This window comes from Aphelocoma coerulescens, chromosome 2, assembly GCF_041296385.1.
Source record: "Aphelocoma coerulescens isolate FSJ_1873_10779 chromosome 2, UR_Acoe_1.0, whole genome shotgun sequence".
Lineage (NCBI taxonomy): Eukaryota > Metazoa > Chordata > Aves > Passeriformes > Corvidae > Aphelocoma > Aphelocoma coerulescens.
Genome location: NC_091015.1, coordinates 94,000,652 through 94,023,861, shown reverse-complemented (window position 1 = coordinate 94,023,861; position 23,210 = coordinate 94,000,652). Strand labels below are relative to the sequence as shown.

At 38.0% G+C, this 23,210-nt stretch overlaps 1 protein-coding gene across 4 annotated transcripts in view; it reads left to right on the top strand.

Moving 5' to 3' along the window:
- The window catches only part of TENT4A (terminal nucleotidyltransferase 4A), a 59,338-nt gene extending 38,816 nt beyond the window's left edge, over positions 1–20,522 (top strand). Inside the window, exons 11-12 of one of the 4 annotated variants that reach the window (XM_069004076.1) lie at positions 8,690–8,848; positions 18,282–20,522. In XM_069004076.1, coding sequence (XP_068860177.1) covers positions 8,690–8,848; positions 18,282–18,458 — 336 coding nt within the window. In that variant the 3' untranslated portion in view covers positions 18,459–20,522. Of the gene's footprint in view, positions 1–8,689; positions 8,849–18,278 lie in introns of all 4 variants that reach the window. The other 3 variants (XM_069004075.1, XM_069004078.1, XM_069004077.1) reach the window with 3 other exon arrangements.
- The last annotated feature ends 2,688 nt before the right edge of the window (positions 20,523–23,210 follow it).

The window sequence follows — 23,210 nt, the reverse complement described above, 5'->3', positions numbered from 1 at the left end:
TGGTGTCTTGGACTTAGGAGTCTGTCAGCTAAAGCAATGAGTATAGATTAATTCCGGCAGCAGGAGAACAGGTCTCAGAACAATAACAAGGAGCATGTTTTTCTCGAGACTGGATTGGCATAAACCAGAGCTAACATTGAGAAGCCAACCTCTCAATGGCTGTATATGCTCAGAAAAATGGAAGTGTAGGAATATAAGAGCCTACAGTTACTACCCTGAGTTCTCCATACTGGTGGCAACCTTTTGAAGATGAGAACTTGGGTACCACTGGGCAACAAGAGAACTGCCTCTTTCAAGGGCAGTCTTCTCTTTCCCCATATATTTTAGATTTATGTGCTTTTTCTCAGCATACCATCTGAAACTCAGGAGGATGTTTGCTTTCATGTTTGCACATCTAGGATTAGCTTGCAGGAGAACACACTTCTGGGCTACCATCTACACAGCCGAAAATTGGATCTAACGAGACCAAATCATAATTTGAACAAAAGGTACCCTTTTACAGATTTCCCAGAGTAGCAAAGCTATTTACAAAATGCCTTACTCTAGCACTCTCTGGCCAATGAAATTCTAGCCATGCTGTCTTTAGTAGGTGTCTTAGCCAACTGCAAAATCTTAACCACAAAAGGCATCTTTTCAAAGGGCCAGTAAATTTTGGATCAAAGACCTTGCGCAAGAGAAGCCTGTTCTTCAGGTATCGCTGTAACTGTTAGTGAGAGAGCTGTTCAGTTTATGGGGTTGCCTTACTGCACGTGTCCATACAGAGCTCTGACTCACTCACCAATACTTGTTATACAGTTCTTCTCAAGATACTGAGTATTAAAATTCCTGCCTTGTTACCTGGGATCTGTGAAGAATGTAAATATTAGTGATCAGGAGCAAACTAAAGAACTCATGTTAAAAAATCTTATGGATACAAGGAATCTGGTTATCAGATTGTATTAGACTGTACATATATTTTTCTCAATTATGTTAATTATCAAACTGATCTATGTAGTAAGTCTTCTCTCAATGAAGCTTTCTGCTGATTTCAAATACCCTATGCTGGCCTGAAAAAATGCTGTGTATATTCCTCACTCCTGCAAACAGGTAAGTTGTACAATACATTCCCACATGATCCAACAAATGTTTAAGTGAATAAAGGAAGATGCTTTATAAATGTCTTTGTCATCAAGGACAGTGAAAAGTGTGTGAATTTTTACTGTATGGAAGCAAGAATCAAACTGTTCCACAACAGAAAACAAGCCTCTGGCATTAAAAAATCTCACCTTCAGTGACCAAATTCCTCTTGAAAATGCTCTTTGTGTAGGTTGGTTGCTTGTTTGGCTTTTTTTTTTTTTTTTTTTTTTTTTTTTTCCTTCCTTTTTTTTTTTTTCCTGGGCACTTTTTTGTTTCATTCTGGACCTGCACTCTATAACTGGTGACCAGGATTTCTTGTTGCTTAAGCATTGTGGAAAAATGCTTTTCATTAGCTCGGGAAATCCTAGAGTAGTGCTAGAGAATATCTACTGCTTGATCAACAGTCTCTGCCAAGTAAGAAATAATCCTAGGTATGTTTTTGCAGTCTCATTTTGGTCTGGTTTGATTTCTGGTGCTAACTGCTTTGCTGTTTTGATGACGTGATGCCAAATAAAGCTTAACATTTTATGTGACAGTGATGCCTGCATATCAGTAGCAGATAAAATGGCTCATAGGAAATTCTTCTGTTACCTTATGGATAGATAATGTCATATCCATCACAGAGACTCCCGAGTTGTCTGCTACAAGTTTGGTTCTAACAAATTTCATACACCTTCTCAGTGTTTCTGGTGATAATGTTGTGTGGGCTTCTAAGATGAGATAATTTCGTGAAGACCTCCGAGTTCTCAAGACCCTGCAGTCATGCCAAGGTAGTTGAAGTTTCAGTGAAAAAGGTACCCCTGTAGTCTAGCTTTAGAGGTGACACAGTCCTTGCCTCTTTTTAACTTCTTAACATTTACAGTATCTTCTTTCAGACTGTTTTTGAAATTTTAACTGTAACCCTTGCAGGGTTGTAAAAACCTTTCATGAGAATGTCAGCGCGTAATCTCCCCATGGTTCAGCCCCATCAGCTAGAGAATATGCTGAGCTTCAGTGTTTTGTGAATGTGTCCTGTCACTGTATTGTTTTATGTATTCAGTACCTTGATTGGATGCTTACATTCTGAGACTAATATATATAAGACTGATAAGAATAAGACTCATTATTCTTACAGTTCTGCTGAATGCATACAAGATCCACACTTATTTTTGGAACTGTTACTTGCTTTGCAGTAATTGAGGCTTAGTACTTGAACTCAACATGCTTAATGAATTTATCAACCATCTCACCTTCCTTCCTATTAGCCAGGCTAAATTTCAGTTTATTAGCAGGAACTATTGTGCTTCCATATTCACGGAGAGAGCTAATAGAGTATATGACGTACCTTGTCTGGATAAGTGTGCTTTTTTAAAGTGATTAAATTTGCAGGCATAAGGCATGCTTATCTGCAGTAGAGAGACAGACACTTCAGAATATGTAACAGCTCTTCTTGTAGTCTTGTTAAATCCATCTTAATGAATGATTAATTTGTAGAATTGTAGTTGAAATTGTATGTGTAAGGAGTGGGGGCAAAAGGAGGTTGCCTAATAAAATTCTCATCCTGAGAGCAGGAGCTACACATGGTTGCTCTCTTCTTTCTATATGCCTGAATATTCTTGTGTCCTAACCAGAGTAACTGTTCAAATATGTATGAATAGTTGATCATCTTTGTGTAGAATAATGCAGGTTTTGTCTTAAGCTTCTCCCCTTCCTGAACAAATAGAGGCAAACTCTTAAAAAAGCCTCTTAATGTTTAGTTTTCAGAGAGATAGAAGTGCTGGCTTGCAGATAGGTTGTCTGCAAATAAAGCAGTGGCAACCCTAAGTGCAGGACAGCCTGGTGTTAGTGGGGAAAAGCATTTAATTGACATTTGATTTGGGGCATTTAAGAGTGTAAGCCCCCGAATCCTTTAAAACTGCATTCTTTTTTCTTATTCTTGCTGTGCAGATTACTAACACTTCCTGTGGACCAGAAGGGAATATATTTTTCTAGTGCTGCTTTTGCCTATTTTCCTCTTTCACTGTATGGCCCCATATTTGTTTTGGAGGTTTTTAACCTGTATCTCTGACAGTGTGGTGTTTTATACTGTCTCGTGCTCTTCCTCAGTTCTTCTGTATCAGTTCCTTGAGCAGTCTCTTCTCCATATCCACTTGAAGTAAGAGTAAATTTCTGCAAAGCTGCAGGAGGCACAATTTTGAATACAAAATTCTAAAGTAATTTTATTCAATAAGTTGTTCTAAGCAGTAGAGGATGCAGAGGGAATTTGTAATTCAGCAAGTAAAGAGGGATTTTTTCTGGTGTGAGGTCAGTGAAGTAAGGAGAGAAGCACATAATTTTGGGAGAGTCGACTTCAGAGTAGTTTCTGGTGCCAAAGTCTTAAGTTGTAATCTTGCCATATCTTAACATTCCCTCCCATGAAAAAAAAAACCCACAGAGGTACCTAAGTAATTTTAGGATGGAAGAAAACCTAAATTCAGTATTTGTAGTCTAGTATGGTGCATGTTCAGCTTTCATAATGAGTCCTATAATTTAATGCATAACTTGAAAATTAAACTGGAAATATTTTTGTATTGTTAACAATACAGACCAGTTGAAAGCCTGTGAAATGAAAATATTGGGCAACAAAGGAAGTTTTAAATCACATACTCTTGGGGCCTTTTTTATTTAAGATGGCTCATCTGGAATACAGTGAGTATTGATAAAACATGGAAAAAGCTTGCTCTCAGGATATAATGAGCTGTGATTGAAGGGGTACTGTACTTGTATTTAATCTGGTAGATACTAATTAGATAATGTTTTCAATTGTCCTTCTGTAAAACAAACATGAATGCTTTTAGAGGATGCATATTTTTCAGTTTGCTTGTGTGTCCTATATTCTTTCACTTTTCCCCTTCTGTAGTCACAATGCCCAATTTCTTTTTGCAATGAAAGGCAGAAAAACCAACCAATTTCACCTTAACTCAAGACTTGTATTGTTTATAGGCTGGCCAGTGGAAGTGGAGCAACTGTATTGATGCAAATTATCTTGTGATCTTCCATAGAAGCAGAAATTTTGTTCATCTCAATTCTACTTTATTTACACCATAGTTGAAGTTATGGCTCCACCTACCAAGGAGAATGGCACACAATGTGGAAGAAATGGGTTGAGGGCGGGGGTTGATCATAAAGTCACCTTGGAAGCGCGGTGTTTTATCGAGCAGGGTTAAGTACGCTGGGGCTAAAACCGTTCAAGTGAGAGCGTGCATTGAAGTTCTTCTCCTGCACATGGCCCCAAACTATGACATGTCTGAAGGTCTCTGGTGCTTTATGTTCAAAGGAGTGTGGTTTTACACTTCACTAAGCCAATTCAGTAACAGGATGTATTTGCTAGCCAAATTTCCTTTCATTAGCTACTCCAGCATTTCTGCACTGGTGTTCACCTAATCTTGTGGTGAGCTGATTTGGAAAGTAAAACTAGTAAGAAGGGGATTACTGTTTCTGTGGTTCACCTCTGTGGATTAGCTCATAATAATGTCAGATACTAAGGCAGGTGTAATGGAGAATGCCAGAATGGGAAAAGAGGCAGAAGGAGTTAGACTGGCAGCAGTAATCTGTTAAATCACTGTAATTATAAGAAAGGAGAGGAACACTTTGAAAATGTACAATGTAAAGTGTTAACTATAAACAACAATTTTCAGTTCTTTGCTTTCAAAGATGGAACATGATTTTTACTGTACTGGTCATTGTTCTCTTACAGCTTCCAGCTCCTGAATGTTATGGGAAAGAGAAAAAAAAAATTTGTTTAATTAGTGGAAGAGATTTTGAGAGTAGAAAAAGTAAGGATCTTTTTGCCAAGACTTCTGTAGTTCATTCTTGGGAGACGGGGCTGAAAACCCAAATACATCACATTATCAGGCAACTTGCATTCTATTGTTTAAGTTCTTATTTCTGAATACTGACTTTAGGATAGTTAGACTCCTTTAGCATTGAGCCAAACTTAAACAAACTGGGGTCATGAATTAATCTTAGGTGACTTCAGCTTTTAAGAAAGCATACTGTCTTGGAAATGGAAAACTCTGAAATGGTAGCTGTTGTTAACTAAAAAGTTTACCAGGTATCTTAAGCCTTGAGTTACTAATGGAATTGAAATAACCTCTTATGGCCAGACCTAGTTAGTAATGAGTTTTTGGCAAGTAAATATTCTCTTGGTGTTGAGGTCCTGGGTCTTTTTATGATGGGAGATGCATTCTGCAGAAGAATAAAGGATTTTGTTTTGTTCTCATCCTGTGTCAGGAAGAGAAGTCTGCATTTTAAGATTGCTTCAGTTCTTCATCTGTCATATGACTGCAGTGTTTCACTGTTTCTGTCTAGGCAGAAGTTCATCAGTAACTCTTGAGTTTCTAGGTATCTTCCATACTTTGTTTTTTCCAGCATTAAAGTAAATTAGAGTTCTCGGTAATCAGGGCTATGACGAGTAGAAATCTTCCTTCTGGGTACGAAGTTCTTAATCAGGAAGTTGAAACTGATTAAAGAGCATGTTTTAAAATGGAAATGTCCCAGGAGGATACACCTGGATGTGGTAGTCTTTCTTGGTTTCCAGAAGCATATCTTTAGAAGATACTTTCCTTGCAGGATGAGGTACTCTGACAGGCATGCACAGTAGTACTATTGAAGAGATCAGGAACTTTTCTTGACTCTTAGTGCAGTCTTGTAGCTTTATGCCTACATTATCTGCTAAAATTAGTTGAGGGATCTTAACCTTTAGTGAACATTTATCTTTTTTGATGTGACCTCTGTAGCCCTCACCCTAGTAGTGGTCAGAGCTTTTGTCTTCCAGATGTGTATTTAATGTGTCGAGAGCATTACCTCCCATGTATTTACTTGTAGGTCATCTGAACTTCTTTAGTGCTTCAAGTTTGCATGTTACACTTAAGAATCTGGTCCAGAAGACCAAGAAAGATTTAATCCTTCAGTGTAGGCAGTGCTTATGGAAAATCAGATTTGTTAACATTGGGCTCAATTTTCTGATCAGATCTTAATCTTTCAGTTTAAGAAGGGTAATGCTGCTCTTCACAGAAAGATTTTGTTGCTCTTGAGGAGTCACGATATCAACTCCATGCAGTAATCCTATTAGCAAACCAGGAATGCCTTAGAAGAAAGAAATAACCTGCTTGTATGAGATGTGTTTCAGTAAATAACCCTTGAGGCAGAAGAACATACCTATTACAAAATTAAAATAAAGCAACACAAGCTTTATTGGTGGTGAAATCTAATCTCAGTTAAATTATATGGCACACTTTTCTCTTCCATCTGCTACTCTTTCCCTTTTGAGCAACTTTTTGTTGCTCAAAAGCTCCTTAGAAATCTCACTAATGAGAATTGTCCCATCTGGTTAGGTATGTTCACCATTGGGGATCTAATTGTATCTAAGTAGAAGGGAAAGGGGAGATCCTTTGAATGGAGACACTAAAATTGTTCTTTGGTCAGGTTTGTGAAGGCTGCATTGCAATGGATTTGCACATTGGTTTGGCTAGACAATAAGATCCCTTTTTCCATCCCATCTGCTAGCTCATGGGTACTTGTTGAGCACATTGGTACATGGTGAGCGTGCTTAGAACTTGTCTGTTCATTTCCCCCTCTTCTCATAAGCTTTTTGATAATTCCATGACCAAAAGTATCCAGTCTTTGTGGAGACCTTAGCCTGTTCCCACGGTGTTGATACTGTAGGATTGGGTAAAAGAGAAAAATGCCATCAAATCCAGGCATCAACTAAGCTTAATTTTTGGTCAGTGCTACAGCATGTAGTTTCCCACTATGATGAACATATTTATTAAAGAATAATTATCTGATCTCATAAATAAGAACTTTCTGCACAGATTCTTTTATGAGTATGATGTGTCTCTAGTGAATTCATGATGCAGTTATCTGGTTCACAAAGGCATACTGTAACTTTTATCACTAGTTGAACTAATAGGAGAACAGCTCCTTTCTTTCTAGAACTTACTTTTTAGTAAGCACAACTTTATAGAGGCCAGTAAAAGACTGGTTGTTCTAACAAACTGGTTTTATTGAGGGCTCTTTCTACTATGAGTATTCAATTCAGCTGGGATGCAAGTTTTTCTTCGTAGTAGCTCATTGCTTAGGCTGCTCAGTATTCACAATTGTCCATCTCACCTATATAGTCTTTCTCCTCAGGAAAAGCTTTGAAATATTTTCTTGTTTCTGTTCTTGAGCAGCCTATTCTCTAACTGAAGAATCTAATTTAGAAAACAAGGCCACGTGAGGGCAAGTAGTAGTGCTGGAAATCTGTTTAAAGTTTGTGTGATTTAAGTGAAGATTCTTTGCTTCCAGGCAATTAATCTTTAGAGACAGAGCAATAGAATACTTCAGTAATTACTTTAAGAGTAAAGATCTGTGATGACCTGAGCCAATAGTGCCTTTTAATGTGGTAACTTCTAAACTGCTAATTGGCCAAGCCCCATCTCTTGCTATATTTTGAACCAGACAGCTGGGAATGGAATAAACACTAGTGGTTTGGGATAAAATAGGTTTTTCCATTGTCTTTAAGTTCAGAATTCTTTGGAGTTAAGAACGTGGTAAAAAGCAGCAGTAAAACGTAGGGAAAGCTACTTCTGCCATTGTTATGGCTGAAAAGTGAGTTTTACAAGATTTTTTTGTGTTCAAAGTTGTTTTAAAAGGCTGTAGCTTGCTTTCAACCTTTCTCAACTTGGAAAATAATTGTCATTTAAGAACTGATGTAGTCAGGTATTTTCAGACTTAAGTAATTCCTGTAAACCCCTGAATCCGTGCTTGCCTCCTTGTTAAGTGCTCCAGACACATAGTACTTTAGCATCACCAGTATGTCTGCTTAGGATGCATCTGAAATTGCTGGTGATTGGGCTGGAAGGAGGAAGAGTAGTAATCAGTGATACCAGTTTCATTTGCAGTATCTTTTCTGTTATCCTGTATCCATCTTGCTTTCCCTGGAGAATTATCCCTTGGATTTCAGATGGAAAGCGAGGGGAGCAGAACTCCCCCTGAGCAGTGGTGTGTGTGACTGGTGCATGTATACTGGTCTTGGCTGGCAGAGCATCAACTTGTTTCTTGGCAGGTGGAGCCCTAACTTCGCTGTTGCTGGGTAGAGTGGGAGAAGAATGTAGCAATTACAGTGAGCAACTTTGCCATATAAATAAGTACAATCCAGAACACTGTTCAGGGGACTGAATCTGTCATGACACCTAAAATTCTTGCCCTTCTGTCACCTACAGTGTTGCTGTTCTTGTTCTGTTTTTTCCCAGCCTTAGTTCTCATCTTTTAATTTGAATTTGGTAGAGATACAACTTTGGCTTTAGATTTGTGCTGACTGGAACTGACCTGTGATTGCCATAGACCTGTTGACATTTTCTTCTTAATAGAGGTCCAGCTAAACTTTTGCTAGATGTATAAAATAAACATAGTGCTGGCTTTTATTTTATTTTTTTACTATTGAAAAAAATCATTATGTTTTGTAGTATTCACTTGAGTTGATATTTGGGTGCATTTTCACGTGCATAGTCTGAATATACTGTACTTTCTGTAAAGTTGCTTTTCTTTTCCCCTTTTTCTCTGCCAAAAGGAATCAGATACAGCACCTTGCACAGCTCCTAATGTTTACCAGTTCAGTCTTCAAGCACCGACTCAGCTTATGGCCAGTTTAGCACCCGCATTGCCCCTGCCAAGTGGTAAACCCCAATCTGCGCCTCCGAGAACCTTGATAATGGCCGCCAGTAATCAGGTATGAGCCAGCAACTCTGTCACGAGCAAGTGGTCACATCGCAAGTGTAGGTCATGTGCACTGTGCTGTCAGTCTAAAAGCCTCTGAGGGTAACCTTCATGTAGCATGTGCTAAGCTTCATGTGGTCATAAAAGTACTCACCTGCTGTGTCAGAGGTGCGGGGAGAGCAAAGGGTGGGAAAGGGTTTAGAGCAGAAGAGCCCCTCCACAACATCGACACCTAGGAGTAAGTTAGAGAACGAGTGTCAGGTGTCTGACTCTTTGTGTTTGAGAATCCTGGTGCCCAACTAGTGGTATATTTGTTTAGGCTGTTTAATTCCCACCACCTTATATGTGGTAGAGCTGTTTTTGAATAGTTTTTGAATTTTAAGGAATAGTATTAACCTTTCTAGGCTTATTTAGTTGTCTTGATTTTGAACTATTACAACAGATTTTGTTATACTTGTAATTTTCTGTAATACATTTTAAAGGTAGAGAACAGAAAATTAATTATGGATAAGTGTACAAGAATTTTTACCAAAAAATTAAATGTTTGCATAAATGTGCTGGGACCTGAATTTTTTTGGCTAATGTATCTATTTTGGTACAACCTCAGTGCATCTTTCTGCAGGAAAACATTCCCTCAGTCTTGATAATTACAGCTATTAGTAAAACATGCCTCACATGAGGCTTAATGCAAATTGTGGATTGTAGGTTGCACGTGATAACAAAACTGTGAGCTGGTTCATTTGAAACTTAGTTTTGGTCAAGTTCTTGTAAGGTTTTCCTTCTTCTCCGAGTCCTTGTATCAGAGTTCATGGGAATCTAGGCCAAGACATTTTCAACTTAATGACTTTGCCTTTTTTTATTTGATTCAACACTTACATACCTTCATGGACTTTAACTGGACTCTCTCCCATTTGTCCGCATCTCGATTCCTGGGGAGCCCAGATGGGGGCCCAGCACTCCATGTGTGACCTCACCTGTGCTGAGTAGAGGGGAAATGATCACTTCCCTTGACTTGCCTTTGGTTTTAATCTCCTAACTGATTACACAGATTCTTCCCCTCCTTACTTTCTCTACTGCTCAGTCCCACCTAGGCCAATACCTGCTTACCTGCACAGGAAATGTTGTATTAGTGAGAGGCTAATAGAGTAATGTATTTCTGTTTTAGTGTCTGCTAGTGAATATTCACTGGCTAGTGAATACAGTACAGTCTGAAACTTTAAAAGTTTTTTTAGAATAAAACTGGAGAGTTATTTTAAGTTAAAAGTTCATTTAAAATACAAACCTAGTGTAGATGATTCTTTCCCTAGCTCTGCTTTTCTAAAGAAGTACCCTGGAGCTAGTTAGGAGGCATGTAGTTGTTAGTACCAAACAAGTTGGCATTCAGAGTGTTTGCCCCCATTGTGAAGAGGCAGTGTGTTGTGTGAATTTTGGATCTCTGTTGGAATTTTGAATCTTGGAAGACAACTGCTTTGTAGCACTTTTTCTGGCTTTTTGTTCCTTGGCTGTCTTTTTAAGTGATTGTTAACTGTTCTGTTAGTAGTTTTATAGTACTTACATGTTTAAAAGTGGGAATTTTTCTGTGGCTTTGCTTAACAAAGATGTGCCTTTGAGAATCACATTAAATCAGAATAATTTCTTTCTACTTACAGTTTAGAAGTGGGATAATGGCATTTTTTGCATTGAATTTACCAAAAGCTTATATTTTATGAAGTAGAAGTATTCTTTATTAAAAAAGTTTATGATTGAGTCAGAAGTAGGAAATGAAATAATTTTACCCAAAATACTGTAAATACCTTCTTTCCACTTCCAGATTGCTGGACCATGACTTTGCTAAATTAGGCTTTTCTTTCGAGTTGATGTAACTTGAGACCCAGCTAGCTTATAACTCTTAATAGGCACATTCTGCCATCTGAGAGGACTCCTGCCCTGATAAATCTGAACTTGTGCTAGACTTTCTTAAAAGCAAGTCTTCTTTCGTATTCAGGAAGTTTTGAAAGGGATTCATTTGTCTGCATGGGGTCTTCAGCTTTTTCTCTGGCAACTTTTTCACCTCAGTTCAGCTTGGAAAGCTGTACCTAGGTGTCGAGTACAACTCTCAAAAGCAGGAGGTGCCAAGAGCACTAACTGTATTTTGAACAAATTGCAGCCTTCTAGGCAAGTTTGCTGCTGCTAAATCTTCCTGGTATTTTCATTTTTGAAACATGTTTGGTGTGATTACCAATTCTATTTATGTACTGCATTGAAGAATTTCCAGATAGTTCAGGGACTGATGAAGCTCCTGGCACAGGCCTGTGTGCTTTTCAGGATCATCATCATCCATCATTTTTCCAAGGTAATCATTCTTCTACTCTGCTGACAGCAGTTTGAAATTTCTCTTGGAGAAGCAGAACAGTTTATGAAGCTGCCCACTAAAAATAAGCAAAAAACCAGATGTTGACATGCATGTCCAGATGAGTAGAGGGGGCAGAAATTGCTTGCTTGGTAACTTGCCAAGGAGAGGAGGGGACTACATTCCCCATTTCTTTGAGATAAGTTTAATTCATGCTGGATTGCTGTTCTCTAGGTTACCAAAATGAAGACAGAAGAAACTTCCTTTTCTTAGGTCAGAAGAACTCTTTCATTTAAGGTGCTTTCTTTTTTCCCCGAAGGGTTGTGTCTTGGTTCCAAAGTATCTAAAGCCAGTCCCTCTGCTGCACTGGCTGGCTTCTAGTGTGTGTGAAAAAACCTCCACTAAAGATTAGTGATGTCTGATTGGGAATATGTTTGTTGCTATGGAGACAACCAGAAAATGAAACCTTAATGTCAGTGCTGAAATACTACAGTCAAAACTTGTAAAAGGACTTGTGGGAGTTGGTTCTTTTTTTTCAGATTCTTTTGAGTTTGCCCAAATAAGGTGGAACATTTAAACTTATAAACTGCTTTTTTACAGTTTTATACTGCTTTCTTTAAACAGTTTTTTACAGGGTTACAGGCACTTTTGTGGTCAACATACTTTGCTTCAGAGTTGGCTTTTATTCAGAACAACTGTTAATGGTGTTGTCTTGTCTCACTAGTACTGCTGATACCGCTAGTATCTCTGAAATGATTGCTGAAAGATTAGCAGCATTGCAAACAAAATTGGTCAGGCCTTGAGTCAAAAATATATTTCTTTTAGCTGAGTGTAAACAGTTAAGTGTAGTTCACTTGGATGAAAGATAAGTTTGTAAAGACACATTTTAATTCATGTCAGTGCAGAACTTTACCAAATATTTCTGAGAAGGCAGGTGTCATCAACTAGCCAGTGTACAAATATGCTGAACTCCCTTCTTCATATATGGAGATTCTCCATGGTTTTCGGTATGTCAGCTTCAATTTAGAAATGACCTGATTTGTTCAATGGCATTTATAAGCTGTTTAGGTACTGAAGGTTTCTTCAGTCAACCAAATGACATTTTTGTTATTTAGTTTTATCGAGAATGCTCTCATTTAGGGTGGATTAATTTTTCAGAACCAATGTGTTTTCATAGGAAGGAGGCTACAGTTGTATATTTCGGAAAGAGTTTTGATTCTCAGTGTCAGACTCCCATCTTCCATGTATGACAGAACATTGTTTGGTTTTTAACACATGCAAAACTTAGGAGAATATGATGTTTTATTTCCTTTCCTAAGAAAAGAAGAGAAGGAAAAACTGCATCTGGGTTTCAGAGGTTGTTCAGCTGAAAGCAGTACTAGAGATTTTTCATTTAGGTTGTCCTATATTTATACAGGCAGTCTTTATATGGTGTTATCCTTCCATGTATAGAAACTGACTTAGCCTGACCAGGCTCTGGATAACCTGATCTGACTCTGCTTACAACAGAATGTTGGCTTAAGTGGTCTCCAGAGGTCTCTATATAAACATACAGTCTAGATGTTTATAGGACTGTATGAGAGCCTCATTGGCCACATTGGCAGTTGCTTCCTGAGCGCTCTTTGAGTTGCAGGAAAGACAAAGTAAAGTCTAAATAATAGTTTCTTAGAAACATAAACAAACTCACCATAAATAAAAGACTTATGGAAATGTAGAAGTCATACCTTCCTTTTGTTTGCATAGTACTCCTTTATCTTCCAGTGTCATTGTAATCAGATTTTTATTCACAAACTGAGATGGATTTGAATGATCACATATTCATTTCCTCTGCAGACTTTTTCATGTGTACTGTATTGGTATCTCCTCATCATTTGGAAGGAGGTTTTCTTACTGTAGTAGTAGTTTTTCTGTTCCAAATAAAATTGGGAATTCTCAGTGAGGTAAGATTTCTCTTTAAGGTCTGAAATTGTCAGCTTTGTGCTGAAAAAGCTCTTGTTCCTTGTTAGTGACAAGTATGCAGATACATTTCATGGCCCGTGTCACAACAGCAGCAAAGTTGAAGTATGAGTTCTGTCTTCTGGTAGCATTGTTTTGACTCCTGCCCCTCAGTTTTGAAACCTGGGTAGTGACAAGATCAAAAAGGGTATTTATTTCATGTGTCATTCTACTTGCTTTGCCATAACGTAGTTCAGTATTTACTGTGATGCTGACAGCAGTCTCTACTGTCAGTCACTCATTTTGGGGACTAGGCCCTCTGCTCTCTCAAATACTAGTTGGTCTTGGAGCTGCTCATACTAGTCTTGCCTAACCCATTGTGAAAGGTGAAGAGAACCTTGACGTTTGTGTGGTAGCTCTGCCAGTAGCCTGTAATGAAGTGAAATAGGATATGAAGGATTGATATAATCTGCTCCCTTGCAGCTTTAATTTTTCCAGTTCTCTTGTGTTGGAATTGTGTACAATTTTTCTTGCTTTTGAGCTCTTTCTAGTCTCCATGTTGGTTTTTCTTTTCTTTGCTGTTCACATAGCTCCATAAATGGTGTTTTCCCCTTTTAATAACAACAGTAAAGAGTTCGGGCTCATTTTATAAAATCTGTTCAGGACTCAAGGTCTAATCAGTTGTAGCTGAAAGTAGCCTGTAGGTCCCAGAAAGAGAAGTGTCTTTGTAGTGCTTTGGGCCTTATTTCCCTAGATTGTCAGTACTAAACAACTTTTGGAATAACTTGTTTTGGTTTTTCTCTACTTCAGCTTAGAAATCTAAACCACACAGAAATCTTACCAGGTTAAGAATACACCCAGGTAGCATGTGCAGATATCTTGTAGAATCCTGTTAACTAATCTAATGAGGCTAGGTTGCCTAATACTTGGCTTATTGCTTATGCAGTTGTGACTAAAATGTTGGTTACGTCATTGTCCATTATTTCTCTGCAAAACAATGAATTTATTTCATAAAGAACAAGAAGATAAAAATTTTTTAGTGTATTTACAGACATTATGCTCAGAAAGTGAGCAAGGGAGTGCTACAAGCCTATAATAGAGAATTTGGAAATACTGCAAACTTTGTGAAATACTTTGAGACTGCATGTTAGGTTATTTAAGGGATACTAAAAATATTAACGGTACATTAAGGTAGCTCTGAATACTACTCTGATATTTCACATGAAATTATTTTTGAGGTGTATGAATTTGATTACAAGTCTGATCAACTGAAGACTAGATTCAGTCATGGCCTTTAATCCTGTACTCTTAACAACAAAATAGTAAACATGTAATCTTTCAAAACTGTTTTATGCCTTTTCTGAGCTTTTTCTTTACCTCTGTAAGTACTTACCAATCGTTTTGGAGCACTGTATGTATAATCTCTTTTGAATCTTAGTACAGATACTTTATTATCAACATTTCCCTGTCTTTTCTTGTCTCCTTACTTTAGAAATGCTATCAGGCAAAAAAAACCCCAACAAAAGACCAAAATGATTTAGAAGCCTGTTTATGTTTAGAGTTCAGCTCTGTTATGTTACTTGTGTTATTTCAAATTGTAGGGGATTGATTTCTGGCTATGAATTTTCTTTTTGAAAAATGGCAGTCTTTAAATGTCAGCAGTTTTGTATAGTAAATTTGCCAGTATTTAAGAATAGAAGTTTGGTTTCCTTAGCAAATAATTACTTGGTATGTCTATTGCAACCAAATTCCTTTTCTTGAGATTTTTCTGGGGCTTTTTCTTTCTTTCTGTTTATTTGGTTATATTTTTTTTTGTTTGTTTTCTGTTGTTGTTTTTTTTTCTGGAAACTTATTTAACCTGGTATGTGATGCAGAATTGCACCTTACCCCCACCCACCCCAGGCTTGTCTTAAATGTGAATTCTTTCGTTTTCCCTCCAGATCTAGCAGATAATTCAACACAGCTAAAATCCAAACCAATTCTATCATTCAGTTATTGAATAAGTAGTCATAAGATGGGAGAGATTGTTCTATCTAGAGAAATAGATCCAAAGAAATTGAAACTTCTAAATCGAAGATTTATCTGCCGTATCACAGACGAAGGGCTTTCTTCTTGGATTACCTGATCTCTCTCTAGCTGTCATCTGCTTACAGACATGTCACCTCTCAGTGACTCCTGAGCATCTGAATGTCCAGAAGTTAGTGCACAAGAGAAAGCTGTATGATACAGCCTCTTGAGATTTACAAAAACATGAAGCAAATTTCTTTTATCAAAGATCCTGAAAGAAGCTAAATGAATGATGTGTCCCCTTTTAAACAGTTAACTAGTGGGAAGATGAGGAACTAAAATTCGGTTTTTGTAAGAAATGGAGGTCACCAAGATAGCCCTGCAGGAGTTTGTGCTGCCTAATGGCTAAAAGTCAGTGGATGAAGCCTGGGGAAATTTGCTGGTGGTGTGAAGCACTGTAAGGTCTGCCTGAGAAGAGGTGCAGAAGGACCCTTCAAGGTGATGTGTCAGGAGGGTGAGAAATAATTTAAACTTTGCAGAGAGGGGTAGGCCCTGAGCCAGCAGTTTCTTGTAAAGATGACATTGTGATGTTTTTGCAGAACACCAACAGTGGGTATAATTTTGCTGCTTCTTTCCTCATCAGGGGAAAGTCAAAACACAAATGGAAGTGGAATAGGGAAAGATGTAATAGTAATCAAACACATGGAATTGCTTCTGTGTGAAGAAAGAATGATTGTTTAACTTCGACAAGATGAGGTATATGATCTAGGTCTGTGTAGTTGTCAGCAGTGTATGCAGAAGTTAGAGAGCAGAATGACAATACTCCCAAGAACTGATAGATCATCCCGTAGTAGGCTCAAATAAAATGTGATGCTCATTTAAGCTGTGAAATGCCATGGTACAGGATGCAAGATGCTAAAAGCTGACAGTTTCAAAAGATCAAGCAAACTAGTGAAAAAAATGTAGTTGAGAACTAGTAAATATAAAGGTATTATCTGTGACTGAAGTGGTCCCTGAGTCAACTTCCTTAAGCACCTCTCTTAGCTGATGAATCATAAGACTGATGGATTCAGATCCTGGTCCAATAGATTGACATTCTTTATCTTGATGGTCTAAGAACAATGCAAAATGCTTCATCACAAGCTAGAGTTCATGTTCTGTCTCAGTTATTAATCATTCTTTGAAAGTTTGTTTACCTTTTGAGCAAACAAGTGGTATGACATCTTTTAGGATACAGGTAGATGCACTTAATTGTCATACTTGCTGTGCTCCTTGTGTGGTCTTGGGGTCACCTGCCATCCTGCCCCCAGTATTTTTTTTTTTTTGTGAATCCTCGCTCATATTGAGGAAGAAATTGCCAGATTTTTCAAATTTTCAGCTGAAGTGGATGGATAAGGTTCCTGGAAGTTTGTATGCTGCTTGATCAGACTTTTGTTCTAGTTGTTCAGTAGCAGTACTAAAGTTTTCCTCTGTCTTTCTTCAGTATAGTTGGCGGTACCTGTGATGACTGGCTACTTGGTGTTTTGACTATTATAGGGTCATTTTTAGTGTTTTGATATCATTTCAAGTAAATGTTTATGTATAATTGAGTCAGAGAGATACTTACTGAACTAGAAAATTTTGCAGGAGAATGTGACAAGATGGTGTGTTTGCTTGAAGGACTATTTGCCAAAAATTTAAAACGTTCAAATTTTTTTTGTTTTGTTTCATGTTGACTTGCTAAAACATCTACTAGAAGCTATTTATGAAATGTACATCAATAAATTATGTTTGGGAAGTTGTGTCTCTTAATGAAAAAGTCTCAACCTGCATTTCCTCTTTCTGTTTGTCCTTGAAGTATTTTGCCACTGGTAGTCTTAGGATAATACTTAGTGCATCTATCTTGAGAGTTTAGAAGTTGCATGATGAAGGTTAATTAGGTTGCTGTAGGAAACTGTACAAATCCAAAATAGTTTTAAAGGTTTTTTGCCACCCTGCAGTTAACTGTGGTTGTTCCTCAACACTAGTCTTCACCACTTTGTCTTTCTGGATGCTCAGTGTCTCCTCAATTACAGTTTGACAGTAAAATGTTGCTTATGGCATTATGTGTTCAATAACTGGGTTTTTTTTGTACACACAATTGTAGTGGTGGCTTGGTGTTCTTGTTTCTTTCTACTTCACACTTGTTTGGAAATACAGAATATGAAATACCTGCAGCTACTTTAGTGTTCTAAGCAGTTGTCTCAAATGTTAGCTCTGTGTTCCTGTTTAATCACTTAAGGTTAGAATTAGCTTTTGCTACAGGCAATCAGTTATCTGTTGAATTATTGCTATCAGACATCAGGAAATGTTGCTTGCATTGATGTTCTCAGTATTTAGGAAGTCTTTCAGTTTCATCTTCTGAAACTCTTGTACCTATTTTAAGTACATACCAACTTACTGTATGCCAACTTAGTGTATACATTTATAGTGATAGTGATGCCTGTAGTACCTTATGGTGTGGTAGGTTTACTCCGGCTGCTGCTATACCTTCTGGGCAGTTTTTGTTCCAAGTTATTGGAGATCCCTTGAAGAAAGTGTCATGCTGTATTTCTGATCATTTAATTGTTTTGCCTTGGTCTGCATATGAGGTGCAGTCTAGGAGCTGTGTAATCTGTTGATCACACCAGGAGGATTTACAAGCTCCTCACAAGCCATACTTAGTTTGCCTGTCACTGACTTGAGATTATGGGAAAAGCAGACTTGTACCCCCCATGCATCAGCTCATGTGATCATGCCCTTATATTTGTCCATGATGTTTCTGAAAGACTTAAGTATCTCACTTAGTCATGCTTTTGCTAAGATACTCCAAAATAGACACATCTGTCACAATTAGTACTTAATGTGGAAGTTCTCTGGTTTTATAAAGAAGTTGTACCGTGAGTATATGTCATACTGAGATCTGAGGGTTTTAAAGATACTTTGAAATCTACACCATTTCATTTGCAGGACATTTTCTTCAGAAAACACTTAGTAAGTTGTTAGTGCCTTGCAACTTGCACAGCTACAATTAAACAAACATGAAAAGACCGGTTGCTTCAAGCAGTGCTTTGTGGAAGTGACTTACATGTTGAGGAAATACAACTGGTAATATATGTTTTGTCTGTTGTTTTTATGCTTAAATGAATGCTTACCTTATTTTATTTTTTTTTAGCAGCACAGTGGAATGAAGTTTTCCATGAAAGGAACTCATAACCAAGGCAACAGCTACAGCCCTGTCAGCAGTGGAGGCATGAGGCAACCAGTTGGTAACCGAGGACACCACCAGTACAATCGTAATATATGGAGAAGGAAAAAACACAGAGACAGTTTGCCTATCAGTCTGAGCAGATAATGGCAGATGCCAAAATGACCTTCCCTGTTCAGACAAACTGAGTGAGTGCCACTCGACTTGAGGGATGGAGACCAGCGTCCAGCACATCGTTTTATTGGTGTTGCCAAATATCTGCAGCTGACTTCTTTGCATGTTTCTTTGTGTGGTGGTTCAGTCCATCTTCAAGAAGTAGTTGTGCTTATCTGTGAAGCCTTATTAAATGTGGAAGTTTGTTTTCTGCCTTCCCACAATGGTTCATTCAGTGCCGAAGCAGCTCTGACAATAGAACTGCAAGGACATTTACAAATGCTGTAGCTTTTTTGCTGTGGCTGTATCTGTTCCTTTTCTTTTATTTTAGAAGTGAAGGAAACTTCAGCCCCTTGGAATTATTATTTTTTCTTCTTCTTTGCAGCAGATCAAGTTGGGAATTCATAAAAGTAAATTTGCTGCTCTCCTGTTTGTTTTTTTTTTTTTTTTTTTTTTTCCCAAAGCTCAATTTTTTTCTCTGTAAATATTGGAAGTATGATTTGTGCAATAACTTGGAATTTTTAATTTAATTTCATATTATCACATAAGTTATATTTAAGGGGAAGAGGTTTTTTAATTTACAGATCCTTTCCCAGGTTGCATTATCTAAGTTGGGGTCATAGTTTTGGCAGGTTGTCTGAGCAGTGTTATAAACATGACATTTGGTAACATTTGAGGCTTCTTGATTCACAATGAAAGTGCGATTTGGCTTACAGTTTTAAGAATTTATGAAGCTCCAAAGCATTTTGACCCTGTGTTTTTTAGCTCATTGTCTGGCCTCTATCAGTTGTCTTGCTCTGACCAATGAGTTTTAATTTTCTTTAACTAGACAACAAATCCAACATTTGTAGTACCAGAAGCAAACCTTTTGAGAGGAATGGGAAAAAGGTTGGTTCAAGTCCTGATAGGAAATTAAAAAGCTGTGAACTACATGCTTTGATGCATTTTAGTAATGTAACCTGTTAATGTTTGGGTTGAAACAACACTATTAAACAGAGGTACCCGGCTTAAGGAATGTGGAGAAAGGAAATATGTTGATTCCATTAAGGAATCTGTATAGTAGTATGCATTAGTTCTGTTAAGAGCAAATATATAAAAAGTACTTCAGCTGCTCTAAGCATTACAAGAAGTATCTTTTAATGTGTTGCAGGAGAGCACAGCCCAGTGTTGTACACAGTATGAGTGGCTGGCACTTAATTTACAGATGCATACAGGTATACTATGCAAGTGTGTATTGCCATGACAAACACTGTCTTTAACTTTTTGAAAAATGTACATCCTGCCTAACCCTGAGTTTTTAAAGCACCACAGTTGTCCTGGGAGTAGGTCACATCTCATGCCCTCTGACTTCCCTTTTTTTAAGTGAGAGTTCTTAAGCTATACAGAAAACTACAGGTAAGTTATGTAAGTCCACTAGCAGAGAAAGCTGAAGAATCCTGTTAACAGGACATCTATACTGTGTACAGATAGAGAAGGTTTTAAAACTGGTATCTGAATATTGAAATGAGGTGTCAAGCATGAAGCTTTTTAATATGCTGTATGCCTTTGAAGCAGAAGTAGTTCATGTTATTACTGAATCTGTCAAACACAAACAGGTCCTTGAGGGGAGAGAGGGCAACATTCCAAAGTAGAGTAGTGCATATCTGTTTGCAGAAAGTTTGTCTTAATGCTCCAGACTCATCACAATAAAAAAAGTTCTAAAAATTGTGAGCTGATTCATAAATAATATCTAAGGGCTGTTACATGAGCCTGTACTGCTTAGTCTTCACACACTAGCAATATTGAGCATAACTACATTAAAGAGCCTTCAGAGGCTTTAATTGGTGTCTTATACTAGCGTCCATTTTAAAGCAAAACTCATTTGAAAAGTGGTATCATGTAACACTTCAGTCATGGTGAACCAAATGAATTGGCCTGGCTATCACTGTGGTTATGTGCTACAGGTTTAAAAAAATGTTTAAATTTTTTGTGTGGACAACTATGTGGAAGCTAAAATTGACATATTTTTATGTAAAGTTTTCTATTCTTTGATTTTTAATAAACTTTGGAGACCAGTCACTCTTCTGTACCTTTTTTTTTAATGGGAAATTTAAGGGATGAAGTGACAGTTGACATTGTCCCATTCTTTGATGTATTCTTTGAACATCTGCTTTAATTGTTCATGCTGAGCACCTTCAAAATGCGTTTGGAAGATGGATGGGTGCCCTCAAATGATGGTGATGTGTTTCTAAAGGGAGTAGTGAGCATGGATTTTGTAGCTGTGGATTTGATCTCTCGATAATGAGAAAGCAGAGGAGCTGGAGGTGGTTCCCATAGTATTCTCAAGAGGAGATTGACTGACTAATTCCTTGGGATATCTTAACTTTTCATTAACTCTTCTTTTTCTAGTTGCTTCCTGTCGTTTCTAAATTCCTTTCAAAATCTTCATCTAGGTTTCAGCCTCCTCAAAGATTGGATGTATCTTGTCTGTTTTTTGTAGAGTTCTGTTAACCCTCTGAGAGGACTCTGAAGTGTCAGCAACTGACTCTAGTTCAAAATTTTAAAAAATGGGTCTTTGGAAGGAAGTAGTATAAATCTGTAAATGCTGAGAAAGGGAACTGAAGTGTTTTTAATAGACAGCAACACAGGGCTAGGGAGTGACAGTCAGAGAGGTCTGTGGTACTTGCTCAATCTTAATGAGTCTCTGCTGGAGAAAAGCAGAGAAGTGGTGGGAAGGGAAAATAATAACCACTCAATAGTAGCTGTGATAATAATTATTTTTTCTGTCAAGTCAGTTAGCCAGTGAGACATGGCTGACAGAGGGATATATAATCTCTGCAGACACAAAAATTAAGTGCAGCAGCATTGGTTTTGTAACTTCTGTTTTCCCAGACTCCAGCTTTTCCCTCTTTCTGTCCAGGTGATGATTTTGCTTTATTCTTCCCACAGATTCTGCTCAACTATCTATCCTTGTTAGTAGTGTGCATTTAATGCATTAGGATTCTCCCTTGAACTCTTGTTCTCTGATAAAAATCTGAGATATCCCCTTGATCCCAGCCCTAGTGACTATTTTGCACACTGTTCATAGGCAAAACTTCAAAAGACTTCTTAAATCCCGGACTTAAGATGTGGAAGGAAGAGACTGCAAATTGAATGGAGGGATGGGACCCAGAGAGTGCATCATAGAAAGAGCTCAGTTGTGATCTATTCCTGTTTACAAGAGATGTCAATGCTGGTGTTGCATTGGACTTTCCCTGTAACTCCATCCCAATGCACTGGGGCAAGGTAAGAAGAGAGAAATGTGTTTGCTGGTACCATGCTGCTGGTTCCGCACTGTTTCTTTCCATGGGAACAGCCTCTTGAGAACAGTCATAGCAATAGAGTAGCATTGGAATACAGCACATCTTCAAGCAATGTGAGCTCTTCATCACTTGTGGGTAAAAGAAAAGCCTAAATTGTGAGCTAACAGCCAACTGATCACTCGGTGTATACGTGTGGAGAAGTAAATGTGTCAACTTCTGTGCTCTCAAGGACAAGAAGCTGCCTACTTGCTGACTGCTGCCAGTGTAGTCTGGTTATAAATTTAATAATACCTGGACTAAACCAAAGTTATGACCTGAAGTCTTCAACTGAAAGACATGAGAGAGCCATCAGTTAGGTGGCTGCTTGTATGCATTTGCACTGTTTTGATTGGGTCTTGAAGTGTTGTGGAAAGCAGATGTGCCACATAAGGAGAATTTTGGAAGTAGCCTTAGAAGAAAAGCCTGAAAAGAAACATCTTGGAGATCAGGAAGATGTATGAAGAAAAATGCCAGAGGATGCCTCAGAACCTTAACTGATAGTGCCTGTCTAAAGCTGGTCACAATTCCCAGGGTTATGCTACTGCTAAAGTTTTAGCTTAGAGCTGCCTATGGCACAGTAGCCTTTTGGTTTCATATCAATCAAGGATTCTCCAACCATTTGCTTTCTTCATAATCCTTTTCTATTGATGGATTGTTGCCTGAGAATAAAAAGAAATTATGAATGGCCCATGTGCAGTGCATACTGATGATATGCATGTCTGTGTGTGAGGTCAGGAAAGACAAAGGGCATCTCATCCACCACCAGCTGTTTGCCCCTTATCCACCAAAATGTGACATGTTCTTCTGATGTGAATTCTTCAGTAACTTAGGAGAGTTGAACAGTAGGTAGATTTATGGTTTTACTAAAACATGCCTTCCAAATAGATGCTTCACTGGCTCATTTTCAAACCTAAACCAAACAGGATTTAGGAGCTCCTATTACAGGATTTTCTGTGTGAGAGGATGAAAGCAATGTTTAAACTGGAAGTCCTTAAACTCTGTGCTAAAATTGCCACTCTTTTTTAGTGAAAACTTTGGTATTGGTCCTCTGTGGATGTTTTGTTGAGAAAATCTTTGTAAGAAAATTCCTTGCTTCTTGCTCCTTCTTTCCAGAGAAGAAAAGGTGAATCTTCTGATGCCCTATATCCCCTCCTTCAGGATTGCCATTGGATGCATCTGGCTAATTTCAGGAGCTAAAATGAGCAGGTGCAATCTCGCCCTTGTTAAGGCTTGTGTGTCCAGGTTGTAAGAGTCACTTGAGTACCACTTACTATATAATTGTGGGTGAGATCAACAACCCATCTCTGTTCCCTTGGGGAAATGTCTTAGGAGGCTTAGGAACAGAAAATAGGATTATTCTATTAGTCATTCATATGTGTGCATGCAGTCTTCTGTAGATGAGCAGAGCAGTGTTGCAGTTCCCAGC